Source organism: Aythya marila, assembly GCF_965140915.1.
Source record: "Aythya marila genome assembly, chromosome: 2".
In the NCBI taxonomy this organism is placed as follows: Eukaryota; Metazoa; Chordata; class Aves; order Anseriformes; family Anatidae; genus Aythya; species Aythya marila.
In genome coordinates, this window is record NC_139043.1 from 70589136 (window position 1) to 70608459 (window position 19324).

Here is a 19324-nt window from a genome sequence, read left to right on the forward strand (position 1 = left end):
TCTGCAGTCAACAATATTTAGGAAAGAGAAACTGCTGACTCAAAAATAATTTGTTTAATCTTAAAGACACAAACCAAATTCAAAATACAAATGTGACAAATACTTGTTAAAATTTTATTTGATGAAAGTCTAGGTATTTTAATCATGTTAATCACAGAAAATCCAACAGAAAGAATGGGTTAAGATTGCTATTCAACAGTGAAAAAATACATGAAAGAAGTACCTGGACTTTGCAAATAGAGATACTGTACACAGTGTGAAGATCAGGCTTTTATTTCCAAACTCAGTCATTTTATAAAAAAAATTGATTTTTCCCCAGTTCCGGGAAGTATCTTAGAAATCCTTTCCTACTCTAGGCTATTACCACAGGTTGCCTCCAGGCGTTTCTTTCCTCTAGACTACAGCCTGTAACTCTCTTTAAGCATGCAGAAACTAAGTTGCAGTAAAGCTGCATCAACCTGTCACTGGTTTGAAGTCCCTGGGAAAATTGTGATGGTTTTACAAGGACTGAGTAATTTAAATTATGTCTTTTTTTTTTTTTTTTTTAAAAAAAAAAAAACAATATATAGAAACTATACACTTAATTGCCTACAAAACTGTAATAATCACTATAAAAATGTCAGCATTTACCAACAATTACACTGTGTATATAGAGCCCATTATTTAATGACAGGAAAATTCTGTATGTTATAGTACAGACTACTGGACTGCTAAATGCTTTTTTGTTTTGTTTTGTTTTTTTAACATAGCTCAGTGTCTTCAGGGGGTTCTATATAACACACATACCCTATAGTAGGACAAGCAACATTAAAAAGTAAGGGTGGGTTAAAATTAATTGCTTGATACATGAACCGAACTAGTTGAACAGCGATGTAAATCCTTCAATGCTCCATTGAACTGCAGTGAAGTACACGCCTGCCAAAATCCCCCAAACGCTGACTTAACTCTGTTGAATATGCAGCCATGAATCTTGACTCTCTTGCCCTTTACCCAACATATTTTTTTCACATTTCTTTCCCTATCCATTTGTATCCCTAGCAGAAAGTATTAATCGTACTAGCATAGAGAAGCTCAGAAAGAGAAAGAGAGGGAGAGAGAAGAGAGAGAGAGAGAGAGAGAGAGAGAGAGAGAGAGAAAGAAAGAAAGAAAGAAAGAAAGAAAGAAAGAAAGAAAGAAAGAAAGAAAGAAAGAGAAAGAAAGAAAAAAAAAAAAAAGAAAACGGAGAACAAAGAAAAGGAAGAAAAAGAAAGAAAAGGAAGAAAAAAGAAAAGAAAAGAAAGAAACCACCAAAACAAACACAGCTCCACAGGCTGCCTTGAATATAGCTGAATTTCCTCTCTGGCTGGCTGGGCTTATTGATCAGAGACTTGAACTTTTCACCCCTTTAGCAGAACAGGCTTTCTGATCATCAGAGTGTAATGCTTGTTTGCTCACAGAGGCTTCTGCCTGCGGGTATGGTAATAACTGACATCCATCAAGTAGTGCTTTTCCCATTAATTTTTGCACACTTTAAATTAGGAGACTACTGTGATTACACAGCCATTCTTGGTTCCTAATAAACCAATTTATACACATGATGTAAGTGCAGAATTCAGAACTCCTCAACCAATGTTAATCAGGCAGTGACCTGATGTATACCTGAGTCTCACAAGCCAGAGGACAGAAGTCAACGAGTTCAGAGGAGCAATGTCTTGATGTTACTTTTGTGTGCAAGCACCCGGAAAGCACGTACCTGCAAACAAGTGGGTCTGAGTCAGTCTCACGAGCCAAAATCACTGAACTGGTAACTTCAGGAGCATCCCTCCTGCCGTCAGCCAAGTGCAGTTCTGTAACACGGAGCTTGCAAAAACCAGCCTTCTCACAGTAGAGTTATTGATCAGCAATATCACAGAGACCTAAACAGAGACAGAACACCTGAAAAGTGCAGTTTCCACCAGAAACAAAGCCTGGACACGAAGAATAAGAGTGCTTGAGGTATTGTATCAAACCACCAAGATGTGTGGCTGGTGAACTAGTAAAATTATAGGAGTTTGATGGTTTAAAAAGCCAAAGCCCATCTAGAGTTGAAGCTGGCCATGTCTGTGAGAGACAATAAAAAAGGTTTTTTTAGATATGTGACCAGAAAAAGGAGAACCAAAAAGAAACATAGGTCTGCTACTTGATGGGGAAGGTCTCCTCACAGACAATGACACAGGCAAAGCAGAGACGTTTAATGTCTTCTTCGCCCCTGTCTTTAACACTGATGATGGGATTTGGGATCCAGGGTGCCCTGAGCTGGAGGACCATGATGGTGGGAATGGTAAACTCCCAACTGACCCTGAACACGTGCGGGATTTGCTGCTCCACCTGGATCCATACAAGGCCATGGGTCCAGATGGGATTCATCCCAGGGTGCTCGGAGAGCTGGCTGACGTCATCGCAGGATCTCTCTCAATTTTTTTTCAACGATCTTGGGAATCTGGAGAGGTCCCAGTAGACTGGAAGCTGGGAAATGTTGCGCCAATTTTCAAGAAGGGTAAGAAAGAAGACCCTAGCAATTACAGGCCTGTCAGTCTCACGTCAGTGCCTGGTAAAATTATGAAGAAGATGATTCTTTAAGTTATTGAGGCACACCTGGGGGACAATGCAGTCATTGGTCCCAGCCAACATGGGTTCATGAGGGGTAGGTCCTGCCTAACAAATTTGATTTCCTTTTATGACAAAATCACCCATCTAGTTGATCAACGGAAACCAGCTGATGTGATCTTTTTGGACTTCAGCACGGCTTTTGACACGGTTTCCCATAGGATCCTACTGGACAAAGTGTCCAGCATACAACTTAACAAAGACATCATACAATGGGTGAGCAATTGGCTGACAGGCAGGGCTCAAAGGGTTGTGGTAAATGGGTCCACATCAGGCTGGTGGATGGTCACCAGTGGGGTCTCTCAAGGCTCCATTTTAGGGCCAGTCTTCTTCAATGTCTTTATAAATGATTTGAGTATAGGACTAGAAAGTGTTCTGAGCAAATTTGCTGACGACACCAAACTTGGAGTTATGGACTCTGATGAGGGTGGAAAGGCCTTGCAGAGAGATCTGGACAGACTGGAGAGCTGGGCGATCACCAACCGCATGAAGTTTAACAAGAGCAAGTGCCGGGTCCTGCACCTGGGACAGGGCAACCCTGGCTATATGTACAGACTGGGTGACAAGATGCTGGAGAGCAGCCCTGCAGAGAGGGATCTGGGGGTTGTGGTTGACAGCAAGTTGAATATGAGCCAGCAGCGAGCCCTGGCAGCCAGGAGGGCCAACCATATCCTGGGGCGCATCAAGCACGGCATCGCTAGTAGGTCAAGGGAGGTGATTGTCCCGCTCTACTCTGCGCTGGTGCGGCCTCACCTCGAGTACTGTGTGCAGTTCTGGGCACCACAGTACAAAAAGGACATGAAACTGTTGGAGAGTGTCCAGAGGAGAGATACAAAGATGGTGAAGGGCCTAGAGGGGAAGACGTATGAGGAGCGGCTGAGGTCACTGGGCCTGTTCAGCCTGGAGAAGAGGAGGCTGAGGGGGGACCTCATTGCAGTCTACAACTTCCTTGAGAGGGGGAGTGGAGAGGCAGGTGACCTATTCTCTGTAAACAACAGTGATAGGACCCACGGGAATGGTGTTAAACTGAGGCAGGGGAAGTTTAGGCTGGACATCAGGAAGAGGTTCTTCACCGAGAGGATGGTTGCACACTGGAACAGGCTCCCCAGGGACGTAGTTACTGCACCAAGCCTGTATGAATTTAGAAAGCTATTGGACTGTGCACTTAGTCACATGGTCTAAAATTTTGGGCAGACCTGTGTGGTACCAGGAGTTGGACTTGATGATCCTTATGGGTCCCTTCCAACTCGGGATATTCTATGGTTCTATGACCCCTGAGTTCAGGTCATGCCACTTGGAAGGGGGTTGAGTGGCCTTGTTTGGGGTCCAGATCCTCAAGACTTAGAATGATTTGGACTGAAAACTGAGGGTTCAAGCCTCCATTTTGAGAGCCCAAAGTCACGCAGCGCTTGCAGGGCAAGCAGGTGATCAGGCCCAGTCAGCATGGGTTTATGAAAGGCAGGTCCTGCTTGACGAACCTGATCTCCTTCTATGACAAAGTGACGCGCTGGGTGGACAAGGGAAAGGCTGTGGATGTGGTCTACCTTGACTTCAGCAAGGCTTTTGACACCGTCTCCCACAGCATTCTCCTCAAGAAACTGGCTGCTCTTGGCTTGCACTGGCGCACACTTCATTGGGTTAGAAACTGGCTGGATAGCCGGGCCCAAAGAGTCGTGGTGAATGGAGCCAAGTCCAGTTGGAGGCCAGTCACTAGTGGCGTCCCCCAGGGCTCGGTGCTGGGGCCGGTCCTCTTTAATATCTTCATCGATGATCTGGACGAGGGCATCGAGTGCACCCTCAGTAAGTTTGCAGATGACACCAAGCTAGGTGCGTGTGTCGATCTGCTTGAGGGTAGGAAGGCTCTGCAGGAGGATCTGGATAGGCTGCACCGATGGGCTGAGGTCAACTGCATGAAGTTCAACAAGGCCAAGTGCCGGGTCCTGCACCTGGGGTGCAATAACCCCAAGCAGAGCTACAGGCTGGGAGATGAGTGGTTGGAGAGCTGCCAGGCAGAGAAGGACCTGGGAGTGATGGTTGATAGTCACCTGAATATGAGCCAGCAGTGTGCTCAGGTGGCCAAGAAGGCCAACGGCATCCTGGCTTGTATCAGGAACAGTGTGACCAGCAGGGCTAGGGAGGTGATCGTCCCCCTGTACTCAGCTCTGGTGAGGCCGCATCTCGAGTACTGTGTTCAGTTTTGGGCCCCTCGCTACAAGAAGGACATCGAGGTGCTTGAGCGGGTGCAGAGAAGGGCGACGAAGCTGGTGAGGGGCCTGGAGAACAAGTCCTACGAGGAGCGGCTGAGGGAGCTGGGCTTGTTCAGCCTGGAGAAGAGGAGGCTCAGGGGCGACCTTATCGCTCTCTATAGGTACCTCAAGGGAGGCTGTAGCGAGGTGGGGGTTGGCCTGTTCTCCCACGTGCCTGGTGACAGGACGAGGGGGAATGGGCTTAAGTTGAGCCAGGGGAGATGTTAGGAAGAACTTCTTCACTGAAAGGGTTGTGAGGCATTGGAATGGGCTGCCCAGGGAAGTGGTGGAGTCACCATCCCTGGAAGTCTTCAAAAGACGTTTAGATGTAGAGCTTAGGGATATGGTTTAGTGGAGGACTGGTTAGTGTTAGGTCAGAGGTTGGACTCGATGATCTTGAGGTCTCTTCCAACCTAGAAATTCTGTGATTCTGTGAGTTGAAACCCTCCTTTTTCAGCACAAAGCCCCATATCGAGGTCAGAAAACTCATTTTACCACCCCTGGAAATACTGAAAAGGCGCATTACATGTGGTGCTTAGGGACATGGCTTAGTGGTAGACTTGGCAGTGCTAGGTTAATGGTTGGACGTGATGACCTGAGAGGCATTTTCCAACCTGAACAATTCTATTGAGATCAGTTGAGCGAGGGAAAGTTTAGGTTGGCAATGAGGAGACATTTCTGCTCAGGAAGCAGTCAGGCGCTGGGACTGCCCAGGGAGGTGGTGGCATCACTGTCCTTGGCGGCGTTCAAGGAGAGGTTGGACGTGGTGCTTAGGAACACGGTGTAGTGGGTGGCATTGGTGGTAGGGGGGTGGTTGGACCAGGTGACCGGGGAGGGCTCTCCCAACCCCAATGCCTCCACGGCGCTACGTAGGGGCGGGCACTGCAAGATGGCGCCCGCCCTGCGGGCCACGCTTCATGCCCTGCTTGAGCGCATGCGTACAGCGCCCCGCTGCCCTCCTCGCCCCGGCGGGCGGCGGCCCGGCTCTGCACGGAAGTGACCTCACCGCCCCGCTTCCCCCCTGCCGCCCGGCTACCGGTGACGCGAGCGGCGGGCCGCGCCCCCATTGGCGGGCCGGGCGGCGGCGCGCGCGCGGCGGCCGGCGGAGGATGTCGGCGCCCCTGCGGCGCGTGCAGCAGGCGCCGCGGCACCTGCTGGTGTGCGAGAAGGGCCACGCGCGCCACCCGCGCTCGCGCCACGCGGCGCACGTGCGGGACCACGCCTACAACTGCCGCGTGAGTGCCGGGGGGGGGAGTGGGTCGCGAGCCAATGGGTGCTGCCCCCCGCCGCCGCCGCCGCCGCGCGCGTGGCCGTTGGCGGCCGTTGGGCGCTGAGGGGGCGGCCGTTGGGCGCGCTGTGCCCCTGTGCGGGTTGGCACAGGAGTGACACCGAGTTCGGCAAGGAACCCGGGCTGCACCAGGCACCTCGGGACATTAATTTCCTCCTCCCAGGGATAAACCTGCCCTAACGCGTCCCTTACGGCTTCCATGGCCATCCTCAGCCCATCTCCCCAGTTTCGTTCGAGGGGTCTGCCCTCTCTGCTCGCCTCCAAAATAGCCCACAAAAGAAAACGTGTTTTCCAAAAACTAATTTGTTGTACTGAGAGCTTCACTTACCCATTGAGATGACATAAATGCTTAGCCTGTGTTCCTGCTTATAATCGTTTCCTGCAGCAAAGGCCAAAGGAAATGTTCCAGTGCAACTTCAAGCCAAATTTATAATGACTTTGGTTAAAGCATGCCGTGTGAAGTCATGCTTTTGCACAACACATCAAATGCTGTTGTGTAGCATGTAATATAAAAAAAAAAAAAAAGTATCAGCTGTACACTGAGGCTTTGTGCAAATTCATTTTAAAGACAGTAGTCTGAAATTACTTTTTCATCTCATTTTGGCGTAATGTACTGATCTCTTCGAAAAAGAAAGATTTTCTTTTGTATTTCTTGGTTTTCCCCCTGAGTGTGGTTTAGGATGTGATTTACATTCCAGTTATGTTCCTAACAGGTATCTGTTTTGATCCCTGAGTGTGGTATACTACCTGAAGTGCTGAAAAGCACCGTTGCAGACTTTGGAGTGTACTATCTGGTGAAGAATTTATCGGTTCATGAATTGGTTGCTCATGAATTCATCGATTCTTTTGTGAAGAAAGGTAAGGAGGTAATTGGAACATAACAGACACAGTAATGTTGTTTATGTTTTCATAAAACGCTAAAATTTATTTACTGCTATTTATTCTGGTATGTGTTTTAAATGAAGAAAAGAAAAAGTAGTAAGAAAACTCTCCATGCATTTCTTTCTCATTTTTTTTTCCACTTTGTGGTGTCTATATTTGTTTACAACTGATGGGTCCCAAGCAGTTATGATTGCTTCTTCTTCGTTTTTCCTTATTCCATCTTAATTCTGCAAGCCAGCTATCAAGAGGGCTTCTACGTATAATCTCACCTCTCATCTTCTGCTCTTCATTTTAATGCAAATTCCTGCAGAAATCGTCTCCCTTCTGTCTTTCTGGTTCCTTCATATTTCACCACAGAGCAGTGTTCCACTGCTGGCAAAGCCTGTGCCTATTTTTCAAGATGAAAACCAGGCTTGCTGCTTTTCTTTTTTCTTTTGGCTGATGAGCTTGTGGTGGTTCATCTTGATGTAGTAAGAGCAAAGAGGATGCAAAGAAAGATTGAAAAGATGCAGCCTGTGCCCAGCCAGCTTGTTTTTACATACTCCATGTGGGCTGTTTTCATCTAGTGGGGCCCGTTTGTCTGGCTCCTGATAAATATTATACTCTTGAGATGATTGCCAGGGAGGCAAAAAGCTTTAAAGAATAAAGAAAGGGGAGAAGAAAACATGTCAGAGAAAGAGGAAAACAAGAAATTCATGTATATTACTTGCTAAACGTGGGGCTTTTTTTCTTAGTCACGTTTACTTTAGTCTCATTAATGTTTTTTCTGCCACTAGTTTTATGGAAGCGGTATGACATTAGTGTATCAACTTTACAGGATCTGACTGTGTATTTTGAGAAGCACGTTTAAAACAGATATTTAATCTGGAATATTTAAACCAAATTTTGTGGCAGTATCTGACACACAATATATTGAATAATGTGAGCATCTTCCACCTTTTTTAATGTGAATTAATAACGTCAATATTTCAGGATAAAAGTTTCTTTGGTTGCATGTGCAAATAAAGTGCATCCATACTGGGGCATATTACTGACGTTATCTCTATTACAAATTCTTTAAAACAATGCCAGTCTAAAGTTTATTAAAAAAAAAAATAATAACAAAAAAAACCCAACAGCATTTCACTTGAGATGGTGGAGGAAAGGTACCTGATAAAAAATGAGAGTTGAGAATGACTCCAAATATATTTGACATGCTTAATTATCTTGATGTTTTTCCTGTTATCTTTCTTCAGAAATGGTATAATCTCATGGTTTTCTGCTTTACTATTAAAGGTTCATGCTATGCACTTACCTATAATACAAAAATTGATCAAGATAATACTGCAGCTCTGCTACCAACTGGTATGTTTTGTTTTCTTTTTAATAAGATACACATTTTGATTGTGGTCTTCAGTGTTGGTTTTGTTTTGTTTCCATTTGGAATTATGTAAACTAGAAAATGTGCCTACCATGTTAGTCTACTTTATTAGAAGTATGCTTGAATTGATAAAATATTTAATTTTAACTTTTTTGATTCGTGTTGTTAACTTTCCTTTAGGTAAAACAATTTTTAGAAAATCAGCATAACTTATTTATAGTATTAGATTGTCAGTACTTCCTCTGACATATCAGTTGCTACTGAGGATTCTTTTTGTGAATACACTGCATTACAAATTTTTGTTTCCTACTAGTCTTAAAGACACAGTTTGTACCAAAAAAAAGAAATAAGTAGAAAAGAAAAGTTATTAGCACTGCTTAGGAACACTCTTTAAAACATTGTGTTCATTATTTGAGAAGTGTCTAATGTGTTAAAAGTCTCTGTTCCATTTCCGTCACAGTTTTATGACAAAACACTTCTTAAATGGGACTTTACATACAAAGAAAATAATGTAATTGTTGTGAAAATAATGTAACTGTTGTAGGATTCAGATGTGTCTTCACGTTTCAGGGTATATCAAGCACAGTTGAAAAACAAATTGGATTGTCTGCTCTCTAGCCTAAGATGATAGAGTCAGTGCCTATCAGAGCAGAAGTAAATTCAGATTCTTCAGAGGAAGAATTATTTGATGTATATTATTAACACAGTCCTAGCAAAGTAGATACTTGATAGAGATTGAGTCTGCACAGTACATGGTGCAGTTATTATAAGTGATGCACAATTAATGCAGAGATAGCATTACAGTTTCTGGTGATATCGCCATCTGAAATCTTCAGCAACAGCCTTACTTGTTTATATTCTATATTATGCTGTTACATGCATTAGAGTCAAAATACTGTGGTAGCGATATCTGTTGTGTGAAATTCTGTACCAACTGGCAGCTGCCAGATTTGGCTTATGAACCAGGAAGTGGAGTTGTTCCAGAGCATATCTGCTCGTCACTATTAAACGTATTTTACTCCATGTGTGTGGTTCCACAGGAGCGGGAGGTACTGCTTTTCTGTGTTCAACTGAGCAGTGCACGCACGAATCTTTACAAAATTGCGTCCTGGTGTAATGTTCAACCAGTGAAACAGCAAATGTTAGGGGACAAGTAGAGGAAAGACTGAGGAAAACATTTAGGTAGTACAGTTTAAAAAAAAAAGACAAATTATGCCTGTCTCAGGAATCATGTTGCACTTTTCTCATCCTAGTACGTAAGACCTGTATGATAAGAAAGAACAATTGAATTTAAATGTACATGTATTTTTTAAGGGTTAATCTGGTGATCAGTTTAACTGAAACTAAGGAGTCTGGAGTACATTGGTAATACCTAGTGATCCAAAGTTAACATTGTATAAAGTACATGGTGCTCAGAAGACTTTCAAGGGAACTAAGTAGAAGGTAATTTATATTGTGAGGTTTTTTGTTATAGGAAAACTAATTCTGTCAGTGGATAAAGATACTTATGAGGAACTTGGACTGCAAGGTCGCCCTTCTCGGTATTCTGGCAAAAAAGCAATGAGATATAGTAAGTATAATTTATAGTTGACAATGCTTATTTCAGATTGGTCTGAGAAGCACCTTGTTAGGATGTTAAACCAGTAGTCCAAAACTTACTTTTCCTTATAGTTGGTTGTTGTCTACATGGTATTTTTCCAGATGCAGATGAAAGGGTTGCATGAAGAGAAAAAACAGTTTTTCAAAATAAAGCAGCTGTAAGGAAACAAATGTGAGATATTGTGGGTATTCTATAAAACTTATAATTTTTGCAGTTTTGATGAAATTTTTATATTGGGGTGATGTAGGATTCAATAATTTTTGTATACTTTGTGGAGTGTCTATGCATTCTGATTTGAAACAAAATACTAACCTAATTAAAGTAGGTCTGACAACTTGCATGCTCCACGCATGCACACACGCGCGCACACACACACACACACACACACACACACAAACATTGGAGACTCATGCAAGACTACTTGCTTGAAAGGGAGAATTATATTGTCTGACACAATTAAAATTGTAATCTTTATGGTACTCAAAGTTTTAATTCTACAACAGATGCAGAGGAAACATACTTAGTATGATTTTTAAATAATAATTTAAATATCTACTGTGCTATGTCAAATATATTAAAATTTGTGCTAGTGGATATAGATTAACTTTTGAAGAGGGAACTTTAGTACCTACAGTAAGAATTTTGGAAAATTGAGCATCATTTTACCATTCAATTTGTCAGGTAAAATGTATGATGAAATTTCTGTATGAAAAGTGAAACTTCAGTCTGGGACAAGTTTATCTAGAAAAAAAGATTTGTAATTGTGTCATTGCCGTACACGTGGCTTTTAATGCTAGAAATTTTATTTTATTTTTATTTTTTTTTATTTTTATTTTATTCATAGCTTGCCTAGTTACTAAAATATTTTTAAAGACACTGTTTTGGGACTTTGTCACTGCCATTACAAATGAATCTGTCACTGCAGTCACTAGAAAGCAGTTTCAAATTATATCAAAACAAGGCTGGCAGGAGGAGAATATTAATTTATATAACGGGGAGTCATATTTGCATAGTCAAATGCTTTGTAAAGATGCTGTACCATGTGAAAAGGTAGTTTAATGCTTTTTGTTCTCTGTGTTTATTTAATTGTTAACTCATTGTTATCATTAAAGTCAGTCAAATGAGTAAAAATGTCTTTTGTACATTTTTGCAGTTATAACTATTGACTTGACTGATTCTGACTTTCACCCTGATGGCAAGAAACATAAGAGGGTGCTTTGGGCCTTGAAAGAAAAGAAACCTTTAGAATTTGACTTCCTAATGGCTTGGTATAATACAGGTAATAAGAATTAAATGTAAAAGTAAAATTTAATTGCCTTGAAGTCCAAATGTTTGTGGCTTATTGTTCTTTTCTAGTATTGTCCAAATGCATTTTTAGTGGAGTGCAAAGTTAGATTAAATTATGTTTGGGTGTGATTTTATTATTTGTTTGGTTTGGTTGTGTTTGTGCAACTTCTTACACAGCAGATCAATTCAGGAATCTAGCAGTGATTCTTAGGAGTTATACATTAGTTACTTCATTTCTTTGTCTCCCTGTTGCCCAGGATTTCTGGCCTGATTTTGCCTCTTTGATAGTTTTGCTCCTACTTTATAAAACTGTGACCTATGTAACCATTATGAGTATGCACAGGTTACATACTTGGTGTAGTACTTGAGGTGGGGAACTGTGAGTTTCAGTAGTGGTTATGGAACGTGTTCAAAAGTCCCCGTTTCCATCACATGCTGCACACACTGATACACACACAGTCTGGTATTACATCATTTTATTCTTAAAATGATTTATTCTTTATTCTCGAAGTGTTATTCTCAACACTTTGTTGAGAGTGGAGCAGAGTGAGAGTTTGTTATAAGAAATTGTACTGTCTCAAATCATCGTAATTCCAGTGTCCATTTATCTACCGGTTTCTGATTACATTAATTTTACTTCAAGGATTTAAGTCTTGCAGTTCCTCTGAGGGTCTTTTTCCAAAGTCCTCTGTTTGCTTATATTACCTCAGAACAGGCCGTGTCTAAGGATATGTAGCATTTCTGCAGCATTAACAAAACTACAAAAAAAAAAAAAAAAAAGAAGCTTGACCTATCAGAGCTGTGTAGCTTTTAGTGTGTTTCTGCTCAGAGTTACTAAAGTCTCCACAGTAGCAGGAGGAGATATTAGAGAGATCCTTTCCAATCTGCTCTTTACATTCTTAGTCTTGCCTGACTCTTGAAGACTAAATCTGAAAGTTACTGTAAGAAACTAAAACTGCTTTCAAGCTCCTTCAGCACTGTCCCGTGTTTCACTTGATAGTCTTTCACATTCCCCTCCTCCTTTTTAAGTACTAAATGTGTTACAAGTATTCTTCCTTGCTTGTCATACAGAAGTTGTTTAAAGCTTGCAACTTCTGCCTTTGTCATCTTCAGGAAGATGTCACGGTGAAGTCTCCTGCTACCATAAACGGTGACATAAATCCAGCTCAGGTGGCAGATCCTCAGGCTCAGCTTGTTTAGATTTATTGACCCTGGACAGAGAGCAAAATGACTTCAGGGCCAGTATGTTTTTTACGTTTATTGCTGCCAGTTGTAGCAGCATTCAGGAAGAATAGCATTCCTTTTTGTCAGTTTCTTATGGCCAAAAAACTAGTCAGGTTAATCACTTCATGAATATGGAGTTAAATCAGAATGTCTTTTTGAGCAGGAATTCTTGAGCTTGTAACATCTGAAAGACTCTTCCTGAGTACTGACAAAAATAAAACCTTCAAAGATGTTATTAATAGACATGAGGCACTGTGTGGATTCTGCTGGAAAGGGAAAAGAGATGTATTTTCTTGGGAAGATCTTTGTCCTTCATGAGTATAGTGCCTGCAGCCTTCCAGCTGGTAACTTATGTTTCTTGCTATGGCCAGCACTGCTGCAGGCCTGTGAACGTTCGTGTCACTTTCCAAAACCAGGGTTTTCAGTTTTCATACCCATTTTTTCTATTTCCTGGTGCTGGCACCAAGAGGAACAGAAAAAGGGAATGTGGAGTGTCTCGTGTCTTTAATGGCAATCAAAACAATCTTTTCTTCTCTGTTCTACTGCTGTAATTTGTATGACATTTTAAATGTTTATTGGCTGAAATTCACTAAACTCCAGGAGAACTTTGATAATGTGCCTGGTTGTTGTTGACACAGAAAGCTATGCTGTAGCTAGATGAATTGCTCTGTTGGAGTCTTGGCTGTAGCCTTCGAGATTTCCTGAAGTTAAGACTATCACTGAGGATCCCACTTGGAGCGGACATTTAAAATGTATAAATTCTTGTTTGACTAAGACTTCTCAGGCAATATTATACGTCCTTTGAGCAGTCTAACGAATGCTTATGGAAAGTACAGACTGCATGAGGATTGTTTGTTTTAAAGCATTCCAAACAATTTTTTTTTTTATAAATTAACACGAGTTCAGTAGCTGCCTGTCTTTGTCAAAGTGCCTTTCTGCACTTGGACAGTCTTCTTTTGCAGGATGATTAAAAAGGGTCAGGTTAGCCTTCCTCCTCCAAGTGATTGCCCTTGGTGGGTTAGATAATGGCTAACGGAGTTGCAGCAGTCCAGAACTTTTGATAGTGAGCCATGAATATTTTGTTCTGCAGTTATCTGTACCTTGTACTTGGATTTCCTCTGTTCATACGTGGCTTTCCAGTGGTATTTAAATGCTATTCTGGACTTCAGACTTCCCATGAGTAAGGTACTATTTCTTGTTTACTAGAGAACACAATGTCACATTTTGAAAACTGAATATTACCTGGAACTTTAAATTCAGGAGAATTGATTTCACGCTAGTTATCTTACTGCTTCAAGAAGAAGATTGGTTAATATCTCTTGATTTGCGAGATGCTAATTTCCAAGTTTATGTAAGGTTTTTAGGACTTCATCTGGTTTGAATCAATCACTAGAGCTGAAGAAACAGATCCTTTCCCATAAAGTTCATCAAGGTACATCTAACTGTTGCAGTCTTACTGCATTTGAAAACTTCTCACTTTTTTTATTTTATTCTCTGATCCTAGTAAAGTGAGATATGCCATACATTTTGTTTTCATTACCCTTTCCCCTTCAAAGTCCTTGTCTCTCAGACAGTCCTAGAATTTCTCTTCTATCAGTGATAAATCAGTTCTTAAACTAGTCAACTGCCCACTTTTTCAGTGTCTGCCATTGGGATGGCAGACACCTCAGCCAGGTAGGTGGGAGAGCTTCTTATCTCGATGGTTAATTCTGATATTTCTCTGGAATGAGTTTACCTTCCAAATACACCGCATCTGAAGATGAATTCTCAATTTGTTGTAAATCAAGAATTTTTCTCTAAATCTTTACAGCTCATAGATTAGGTTTCCCATCACACCTAGAACATCAGATACCTTGTTTTTACTGATGGGTTAAAGCCTCTGGGAACAATTCTTACATGGTCTTGTCCTCAGCTGAGAAAACTGAAAGATTTACTTACCTTAACATCCTAGGTAGAAGAATAAGTGCCGTTCATATCATTGAAAAGGGATTTTTTTTGTAGTTGTAAAGGGATATTCCAGGAGAATTTATACAATACTATAGCTTTTTGCAAGGTATTCTTGAGAACTTCCCAATTCACCCCATCAAAGCTGCTCTAGCTTCCAGATGCCGTGCTGCCTCTGGGATGCTTTCTTACACGCAGGGATCCCTCCAGATGCTCTGTGCTTGTGGAAGAAATGCTGCCCAAGTTCATTTGAGCCAAGTTCCAGTTAAATGGTTTTGAGATGCATTATCTTCGAGTACATTTACCATATGTATTCTCCCTCTCGTGCCTGAGGAATTTCTAGAGATGCTGACCTGGAGGTGACTTAATGGTGTAATGTATATATCACTCTTACAGGGCAGCAGATACCTGCATGTGAGCAGGGAGGGAATGTATGGACACTTGTAAGGCAAAATGTTCCTTGGCCTCAGATATATAGGTGTGGGTGTATTTACAGTGTGAATATATTTGCAGGTCTTGGGGAGCAGATAACATGCAAGTAGCTTTCCTTTCATGCTTTCTTTTTCAGGAATGCTCTGAATTCCTCTTTCTACTGAGTTAATTTCATTACTTGGTCAGTTAATTTTGCTCAGGTTTTCTATTGGCAGTTCTATTTCTTCATTTGCTAGTTAAGTAGTAATTTAACTGAGCTGTGCTGAAGTGCTGGATTTTGCATTAATTCTCATTTCCAAGAAGACATGGAAGCCAAAGATGGCTTTTGCAAAAGATAACAGCATGTAAGCAGTTTCAGTTGCAGTTTAACACCGCACGCTGCCTTTTCTTATACGCACATACAAATGTTTCATGAATTCTGTGCTCCTTTTGTTTGGTAGTTTTGTAAGCGCTCCTTGTGGTGTTGTGTTGTTAAGGTGCAGAGGGATCAACATTGATGTCATACTTTCCCAAAAACCAAATACGAGCCCTGAAGCCAAAAATAACATTCAGCACATTAAGAGACTTGCAGTGTCCAGCATTGCAAAGTAATGAATTAGAAGGAAAGCCAGAAGAGTCCTGCAGTACAGAAGAACTGTTTGAATGGCTAGGTGCTGTCCTGAATCAAGTTAACTTGTAAGTACTTGAATTTATTTCATCTTTAAATACATGTTAAGTAAGGAAAACCACGATTTATTTTAAGGAAGAGTTAAGTAAGAATTAAGAAAGGCACGTTTCTGCAAGTGGGATGGCTGTTATGCACTTAAATGGTTATACTTCTTGAGTAACTTCTGTGATTTTGGAGGTACCCATGAATCTTGGGAGTTGCGTGGCCATTAGTTGCTTGGATGTTAATTTAGATGACATACATACATGTAGATACTACTTGTTGGGTACAAATTTTTGTTACTAAGTCTTTCTGTGGAAATTTTAAAGTTTGCTTATTTCCATTGTTTTGTGTTTGTTTTTTTTCAGAGACAACAAATCTTCTAGCTTCATATCAACCTATTGCTGTCCTCAGCCAAACACAACAGTGGACCAAGCTTTTTTGTGCACAATTACAGGCTTTATAATTCCTGATAAGATAATTCAGTTGTTGGAGCAGCTGTGGTAAGGGTTCACAGCAGTACATCAAAAAAAATGTGTACTCTAAAATTTTTTAGTTTTTGAAATCAGCTTCAAATACTTATTTTCAGTAGCACTACTGGAAGTAAATAAAATGTGCAAAATGAAGACTTGAATTAGGAAATGGGCAGGAAGCTTAATGTCAGTATAAAAAAGCAGTAAATTGGATTATTTTTGATACATACAAATTTGAGAATGGTTGCTCTGTATCCTAGTAATGACTGTGCTTTTTATCTTAATTTCTAAACAGTGACTGCACTGAGCTCCTACATTTTTCAAATTTTCTCTGCTTATGAACATCAGGTGCCCTCAAATATGCCTGATTTAGCATTTTTAACTACTGATGGAAAATAAGATTGAAATCCCTTTATGATACTGGAAAGAGTATTTCAAGTTACTTCAAGGTTGTTATGGCATTACAGTAAATTACCTTATAATGATTTTTTTTTTTTTTTTTAATCAAGTGTAGTAACAACGTAGGGCACTGAATATTGATGAACAGGGTAGATGTGGTTCTAGTTAAATACCAAACTACATGATACTAGCGTATCATGGATCCATGTGATGTCTGCCTGTATTAGTGCTACAGAGTGAATTCTGGAAGCTCCCTATGTAATATTTTCTTCTTGAATTTACTTATTATTTTATAAAGCAGTTTTTTTTTTGTTAATTGCTAATGGCAAATGTTCACTAAAGTGCCTGCATCTTTGATTTTTTACTTTATATTGTATACTTGACCATGCTGGCCATTCCATTATAATTATTGATAACCTTGTTTTCTTCCTTGCAGCTCCTATTTCAGTGAACCAAAACTGGCACACTGGCTGACCTTAACTGTGCATGGCTTTGCAGACAGTCCTGTTTCCTGGAGAGAAAATGAACATGGTTTTCACAAAGGAGGAGAGAACTTGTACAACTTTGTTGTTTTTAGAAATCTGGACTACTGGCTTCAGATGGCTGTAGGAACTCATGACGATTGTCCTCCGTAAAGCTCTGTCTGCAGGAAAAGCATTCTAATAATCCGATGGTACTGTATAGAAATCTAGTAAGATAGTTTTTATAAACTAATTAGATAACAAGCTAGGTTTTAAGAAGTTTTATGTGTTAATCTGTTATTTATAGCCCTTAAAGCATGACCTACAATGGAAGGAAAGGATATTTGTTTCTTCACTGTCATACAGTGTTTTCTGAAAGACTTCACAATTCTAGCTTTAAGAAAATGAAAAGTTGTAAGTTCTCTGACTTTGACTGTAGGTGATTTCCTCTTATCCAGGTGTCATTTTGGGATTTGAAGATTGTTACATATTTGGGAGAAAAGCTCATTTATGGATTTAATGTTTTCTTTCCTTACATTAAAGATCTCTAAAAACTTTGAATTCATGTTTAAGATATTTCAGCCTACATGCAGGCCAAAAATAAATAAATAAATAAAAAGAGGGAGAAGTGTTCTCCACAAGCTGGAAGAGGGAAGAGAAGTGAGGAGCAGTGTCAATAGTGATGCAGAAGACTTCTCGCTGCTTTTATTATTGACCTGCCCACACGCACTCAGAACCCCAAACCTCAACAAATCTCTACTTTTAAAAGTAGCTTGTGATTCTTGCTTACAGGGCAGCCTATAGAGGAGCTAAGGCTTCACTATCATATTATTGCAGGAACACATTTCTGGGAAGAACACTATGGAAACTCAAACAATGCAGCTGATGTGAAAACTGCTTTTGTTATAATAAGCAGTAAAGCTAAGAGCATAGCTCTAAAGAATCAAGTTGAACTCCTGTTGAAGTCCATTAAAGTCTGGATGTTGGTGGTTTGTTTTTTTTTGGTGGATGTGTTTGTTTTATGGAGTGAGCTAAAGTACCAATACAGGTCTAGAATGGAATTTGTTCACTTAATGCAGTGGGAGGTTGATAGTGGAAGTTAGGGCATAGCTGTAGAGGAGAAAGTAAAGACCTGTCAGGATGAGTGGCGCAGAAAGCCCTCGGAAAACATTTTTGAGCTTTCATTTTACTTATTTATTGCTTCTCTTCTGTGAAGAGAATCATCCTGGATGATTTACTGTGTAATAAGTCATATACCTCCACCAATCATAGACTCTTTTGCTCAGTTTTTGTTGCACATTTTGCAAACACATGACTGTAACAACTTTACTATTTACTTTAACTGTAACACTTTTATAAGTCATTGTTTTTCAAAATTAACCTTTCATGAGATGTTTCTAATGGCTTACCTAGAGCAAAAGTAACACTTTGTCACATGTCCAGACAGAGACTCAGGCACATGATCACAAATGGAGGATGAATCTGGGGAAATTCTTGGCTTTACATTTGACTGGTAAATATTTAACATGTCTGGTTCAAATGTTACTGTTTCATTGCTATGCATGGGTGCAGATAGTATCAGTTGTTGGCTAAAGTTTATTTTTGAAAGTCTCTGTTCAGGGATTGTGCTATATTTCAACTCTCACAAAGAGACTAGTAAGCAGAAGTGTCTTCCTTTTTCCTCTTGATCAGAAGGTCTTTTGAGAGTTTGGACTTTCCTGGAAGTAACACCTGCAGCAAAAGTTCTATAAAAATCTAAAAACTTTGTGAAAAGTTGGTTGATGGAAACCATTTGTAGCTGTTCCATTGAAAGTTCTCATTTTTCTGGCAGATTCTAAGAAAACTAACTTTTTATACACACACCACACACACTTCCCCTCTCACAAAAGAGTTCTGCCTTCCAGAACCGAGAGCCTTGTAGCAGTGGGCTAGTTTCCCTTCTTAACTAAGAGAAAGGCATGAGGTCTTACTTGTGTGCTTTCTAAGGAGCCAACAGGAGCGCAGCAGCTTCTGGCCTTGGCTCTAAAAGGACAGCAGTAGGACCAGGTGAAGTGATTTTTCCAAGAGGCACCTGGTTACAGAGCGTGTTGGTATAGCTGATTAGGCAGCTGCTGCAGAAGCACTGGTGGGTGGGCTGTGGCAGCCTCACTGAGATGATTCTGGAAGGCGAGCTCAGAAGCAGGTCTTTCAGCTCTATCAGCTTTCATCAGCATGTGAGTACTAAGGTTAATCTTTTACAGATATCCTGGGAAATCTCAGCTTGGCCAATGTATCTTGTGGCCTATCTACATAGGCAACAACCTAAAAGCACTTCTCAAAGCTTGGTGGTGCAGGCAGAGAGTCATTTGTTAATGCTGCTTCATGCAGTCCCTAGTCATCTACTGTGGTTGTTTCAAATGAATTTGCCAGCCAGGGAAGGGATTAAAATACTCTCTCTGAATCCTACAGCTTACTTGG

At 40.9% G+C, this 19324-nt stretch overlaps 1 protein-coding gene across 1 annotated transcript; it reads left to right on the forward strand.

Moving 5' to 3' along the window:
* Positions 1-5913: 5913 nt before the first annotated feature.
* On the forward strand, positions 5914-17737 carry RPP40 (ribonuclease P/MRP subunit p40). The gene is made up of 8 exons (XM_082754646.1): positions 5914-6106; positions 6873-7017; positions 8317-8385; positions 9876-9971; positions 11155-11280; positions 15365-15563; positions 15903-16037; positions 16843-17737. The coding sequence occupies exons 1-8, from the start codon at positions 5981-5983 to the stop codon at positions 17039-17041; spliced, it is 1095 nt and encodes a 364-aa protein (XP_082610772.1). The 5' UTR covers positions 5914-5980; the 3' UTR covers positions 17042-17737.
* The last annotated feature ends 1587 nt before the right edge of the window (positions 17738-19324 follow it).